The sequence below is a fragment of the Lissotriton vulgaris genome, chromosome 8 (assembly GCF_964263255.1).
Source record: "Lissotriton vulgaris chromosome 8, aLisVul1.2, whole genome shotgun sequence".
NCBI lineage: Eukaryota > Metazoa > Chordata > Amphibia > Caudata > Salamandridae > Lissotriton > Lissotriton vulgaris.
Window position 1 is genome coordinate 1,423,640,333 of NC_141696.1, and position 6,000 is coordinate 1,423,646,332.

Here is a 6,000-nt window from a genome sequence, read left to right on the forward strand (position 1 = left end):
TAACTTACCATACCAACCGGTTATACTTAACCGATCTACCATATCTACCCACCATACCTAACCTGTCATACCTAACTAACAACACTAACTTACCATACCAATCTGTTCTACTTAACTTAAATACCTAACCAGTCTACCATATCTACCTACCATACCTAACCTATCAAACCTAACTAACAATACTAACTTACCATACCAATGTGTTCTACTTAACCTAAATACCTAACCGATCTAACATATCTACTACCATACCTAACCTGCAATACCTAACTAACAACACTAACTTACCATACCAATCTGTTCTACTTAACTTAAATACCTAACCAATCTACCATATCTACCTACCATTCCTAACCTGTCATACCTACTTACCCTTCTCAACTGAGTTTAATTTACGCACCAACCTAGTTTACCAAAACTTCCATACCTACTATACCTACTCTATCATCCCTAACCTACAGACCTATCTTCTGTAACTACCAAACCTACCAACTGTATCGACCCACCTACTATGTGTACTTACATACCACACCTACCACACCCACGATGCCTGCCTACCATACCTACCATACTTATCCTACTTTATTCTGTCTAAAATACCTACCTGGTTTACCATACCACCTACTATGTGTACTTACCTACCACACCTACCACACCCATGATGCCTGCCTACCATACCTACCATACTTATCCTACTTTATTCTGTCTAAAATACCTACCTGGTTTACCATACATTCCTTATCAACGCCCTTGTCACCAGCAGACTCGACTTTGGCAACACACTCTACGCCGGCATAAGCAAAAACCTCACCCGCAAGCTACAAAACATCCAGAATGCCACCGCAAGACTGGTCCTCAACTTACCACGTCACTGACACATCTACCAACACCTGCGCACACCCCACTGGCTCCCCATCGAGGCAAGAATCACATTTAAGATCCTCACCCACGCACACAAAGCCCCCCACAACACCAGACCAGCTTACCTTAACGGCCGACTCAACTTCCACACACCCCAAAGAATCCTACGATCAATCAGCTTTCCTACGCCGTGGTTCCCCACGTCAGAAAGACCAGATCAGGAGGCCGATTTTTCTCCTTCCTCACAGCCAGTGCATGGAACGCCCTACCGCTCCACCTCAGGCATACAACATCACTCCCCATCTTCACGAGTAACCTCAAAACCTGGCTCTTCGACAGACCCCCTCCTTGATGGACTGGAACCTGCACCCCCTTCCCCCGCACCTTGAGACCCTTACGGGTGAGTAGTCGCGCTAAACAAATCCATGATTAATTGATGGATCAATCAAACCATTCCATACCTATCATACCTGTGTGCCTCCTTATTACCTAAAAGTACAGTGCTTTCATACCTTACCTGCCATAACTTGAATGTCTAAAGTATCAAATGTTCGAATGTTCCATAACTTGCATACCATACCTACCTACCTACTGTACATCCATAGCATACCTAACATACCTATCATACCTAACCTACCATGCCTACCACACTTCCACTACCTTCACACCAATCAGTGCATATATCCTATACTTACTCAGAGGTGGAGATTTTGTGAAAAAGGCAAAGTATCCCTATGGAATCTCTAACAAGGCTTTACATTCCTGCAGTCTGCTATGGCATACACCTATGTTTAACTCAAGGACCTCTAGGAACGGCCGAAGCTGTAATCACCACAAAAGTGGCGATTCAAGCTTTAAGTACATGAAATGTGAATGCCAATGCTTCTTTAGAAGTAGTGAGACCTATTGGCTTTCCTAATGCTTGCTCATTCTGTAAATGTAATGTTTTCTTTTCTCATACCTGATCATTTCATTTCAGAGAGACTGGCATGAAGGGATCTGTCTTAATCAATGGGCATCCTCGCGACTTGCGATCTTTCCGGAAGGTGTCCTGCTACATCATGCAGGATGACATGTTGCTCCCACACCTCACCGTGCAGGAGGCCATGATGGTAAGAGGCCAACCCTAGGCTCTGATCTATGCACTAGCTTCTGTTTCCAGAGGTGTTCTATTCTGGTGTAATCTTATGACTGTGGTTGGTTCTAGGACAACGCAGGAGTAGGCGGACACTTAGGGTACTATATGCAGTTAGTTGCTGTAAAGTAAAAAATGCTAGATCTGGAGTGTAAAGGGGGCAGCTAATTGGATGACTTCTCATCTGAGGTACCATGTTTATTTTCGTCCTTGTCCACCAAGTTGTTTTCCTTCATTTCCCAAAGCATCTCCAATCCAGTCCTAATCTGCCATGTGATATTTCAAGGTCAGTTGTTTTTAATCCATTCACAGTTGTTTGTCATTTAAAGGGCACCGCGGGGCATGTGAAACCCTGCCATTTTAAATAGTGAGCATTTAAAGTGCAGCTAGTGAATGCGCCTGCAGCAACACATTTTACTTGATCAATGGCTGTGGTCACTCATGTCAACTCAGATAATGATGTATCCTTCTATGACCCTAGGTAGAGTATTACGGATATACGGTACCTTTAAAGCATGACCCAGTTAAGTAAAATCAGTTGCTCAGTTGCAGAGCCAATCCTGGTCGTCTGAGCCAGAGCCTGGTCATCTGGAGTCTACTTTATTGCAGTCACTTTCACAAGCTCCCATTCATAAACAGCAACTGGTACATGACTGCTGCTAGAATGTGCTTGAAATTGAAAAGCTCTCAGCACGTCTCACTAAAAATGGCTTTGCGCTATCGTCCAACATTTGAGAGTGTGGAATTGACTTCTTTGTGTCACGTTCACAAATTGTTGTTGGGGACCAGACTATCCATGTTGACCAGTTTCGTAAAGAATAATTGAGCATTGTGGCGACTACGCTGTAGCCCAACCTTCAAATAAGTGTGGATGTGAGGGCAAACCTTCACTGTGGCAGCAGCTAAGCTCTGGAACACCCTGCCCTGGGAAATCTGGAAGTAGCCAGGCATGCATACTCCATAAACTTGTGATGGCTTCCTTTTGGATCAAGATGTCTAAGAGCTGAATGTTGCATTTATCATAGCTCAAATTACAGACACCGTGGGCACTTCCTGATATGCTAGATGATGTTTGAGGCAAACTAGTGAAGCATTGACAGGGTGGTTACCTTTCTGTGAGGGTTCACAGCATTTGTCAAGTTTGTTAGCTCATTGTCAGATCATCGTTGGACCTTTAGAGGTATGCAGAATTCAAGAGCATCAGCCACTCCAGGGGGATAACACTTTCTCAGTCTGTTTTCAAGTCTTTTTGCCACAGAATAATCACTACTCTGATTAATTAAACGTTTGCAGAAAACTTGAAATCACCCAAGTGGTTCTACCACAGCAAGTATCTCACTGGACACAAATCAGGAATTAGTACATAGATGCCAAACCCTTTGGAGATAAAATATTGTATTTGTTGCTGCCTGATATGAAGGTATTTAAAGGTGCATATATGTGCATAAGCCTGCCCTCATTTCCTCTTCCGTGCAGTTGTGCCATGGTCAGTAAAGATTTACGTGGTTGTGGTATATCCTCTGACATGTTTACAGAGTAGCATAGCGCTGCTGTGGACTTGCCAAAGACCGAACCCTTCGCTGCATTACATTCTTGAAAGTCTGTCTTACATTGTTCCACATCCAATTACATTGACCTCCATCATCTTGTTTAGGTGTCGGCTAACTTGAAGCTTCAAGAGAAGAATGAAGGCAAGAAGGAGATGGTATGTATGAGTCATTCGTGAGTAACTATTTACCCAAGGGCCATATTACACAAAGAGTAGTGCATGTGCAAACAGCACACTGTCTATCACAGGTCCAATGTTCCTTCAGTAATTCCTAATGCCTGTTACAGTGACTGCACATGCCATAAGGTTGATCCCCCAGCCAAACAATCTTGATAAAAACCACATGTTTGGCTTTAGGGAGCTTGGTATGCACATTTAAGATTACTTTTTGGTGTTCCTGTAAATGTCAATGGACTAATTCTCCTTAATGTTCTTGAAATATCAGAGGACGCATTCTCCATCTTTGTGATGTCGCTCTTACACAACCTATATTATACAGGGGAGTGATTCAATTATGGGCTTAGGAGGCTGGAATCAGTACATACTCAATCGTAAAAGGATGCCTCCAAGACCATCGATCAAATCTTTCTTTGATTAAAGGAACCAAACAATTGTTCCTTCATGTGTCTGTGGTTTGACCTGTTGTGATTAATGTTTCTTATCGAAAATGTACACTCAGGTGTATCAGTTCTCGATGTATTATTCAAATAGAATGAATCAATCTACTACTTTTTCAGACATTTATTTTTTTGATTGCTTGTTGGAATCAAAAACGATTTACAAGACAACATTATACATGTAGTGATAATATTCACAAACACAAATGACAGGGGACTAAACTTGTGTTAGCGAAAAACTTTACATACCATCACTTGTTAGGTATATTCAAATGTGTACAATGTTGTCTTGTAAATTAAGTTTTTGTAAGTTTTTAATACCAACAAGCAATCAAAAAAGTAAATGTCTAAAAAAGTAGTAGATTGATTCATTCTATTTGGACTTATATGAATAATACACCTAGGCATGATACACCTGAGTGCGCATTTTCAATAAGAAACCTTTATCACAACAGGTCAAACCACAGACATACGAAGGAACAATTTTTTGGTTCCTTTAATCAAATAACGATTTGATCGATGTTATGTTATGTTAACTGCTGCTTCTATAGTACATAATCACTATCGTTTAGCGCTTTGAGAGAGGGGGCTAATAATACCCAAAACTCACTGCAGTCCACAGGAGCATGCATGACAGATGATTAGATGGAATCTAACGCCTCCCTGAACAGGAACGTTTTGAGGCGTTTCCTGAAAGGGAAGAGAGCACATTCCTTACGGAGGTCATCGGGTGGTTTATTCCAAAGTTGCGGGAGAAGGACAGAGAGGGCTCTGCCTCCCTTGGATTTTATACTAAACCGGGGAACTACTGCAAGCAGGTAGCTCTCGGCGGACCGGAGTTTACAGCCTGACTCATAGTTTTGGAGACACTCTTTAATGTACTTCGGGGCCTGGCCGTAGATTGCTTTGTGGGCAATACAAAGGCCCTTGAATTTGGCCCTCTGCTTGATGGGTAGCTAGTGAAGCTTGCTCAAGAGAAGGGTTGCATGTGACCTTCTGGGGAGCCTGAATATCAGCCTAGCTGCATCATTCATGGTCACCTGTAATTTGTTGGTTAGTTTTTCTGGTAGGTCGATGTATAGGGCGTTCCCGTAATCTAACCTGGACAGGATGGTGGCAGATACTATCATCTGTAGAGCTGCAGTCGAGAGGAGGGTGGCAAGTCTCCACATCTGTCTCAGCAGGCCAGTGCATGGCAACTTGGTTGGACATAGAGAGGTCCGCATCTATCTTTTAGGTTCAGAAAGAATTTTATTGATCAAAAGAAGGGTGTCAATACAAAATACAAAAGCGATACAAGGAAGAAATAATAACAATCAAATAAAGCAATACATCAACAGTAATATTTAAAATGGGCTCAAAGACAATATAAATGTGATAAAATATCATAAAAATGAGACAATGATGCCCAAGATTTTTACGGTTGTGACCGGCGTAGGGGTTGTGCCCAGCTCTTGGGGCCAGAAACGGTCACTCAAGGGGGTTGCCTTCCCAGGGATAACTAGGACCTCAGTTTTGTCTGGGTTGACCTTCAGAGAGTTTGTCGTCATCCAGTTCACTGTGTATCTAAGAATATTTTGAACCAATGAAGGGGCCTGCTGGGAGTTGTTGAACTGGAGGATGAGCTGCGTGTCGTCTGCATAGTTAAAGACTTGGAAGTCCATGTGCGCCAAGGCAGCTATTAGAGGCTGGAGGTAAATGTGGAAGAGGAGCGGGGACAGTGCTGAACCCTGGGGGATGCCACACGAGAGGGCGCCCCTTTCAGACACCTGCTCCCCAAACTGGACCCTCTGGGACCGCCCGGAGAGAAAGGATTCAAGCCACTGGTAAGCCACCCG

The 6,000-nt window shown here is 43.0% G+C and overlaps 1 protein-coding gene across 1 annotated transcript in view; it reads left to right on the forward strand.

Annotated features, from left to right (window-relative positions):
* The window catches only part of ABCG1 (ATP binding cassette subfamily G member 1), a 134,507-nt gene that overhangs the window by 98,668 nt on the left and 29,839 nt on the right, over window positions 1-6,000 (forward strand). The window contains exons 4-5 of the mRNA XM_086936280.1: window positions 1,841-1,973; window positions 3,651-3,701. Of these exons, the coding sequence (XP_086792406.1) occupies window positions 1,841-1,973; window positions 3,651-3,701 (184 nt within the window). The remainder of the gene's footprint in view (window positions 1-1,840; window positions 1,974-3,650; window positions 3,702-6,000) is intronic.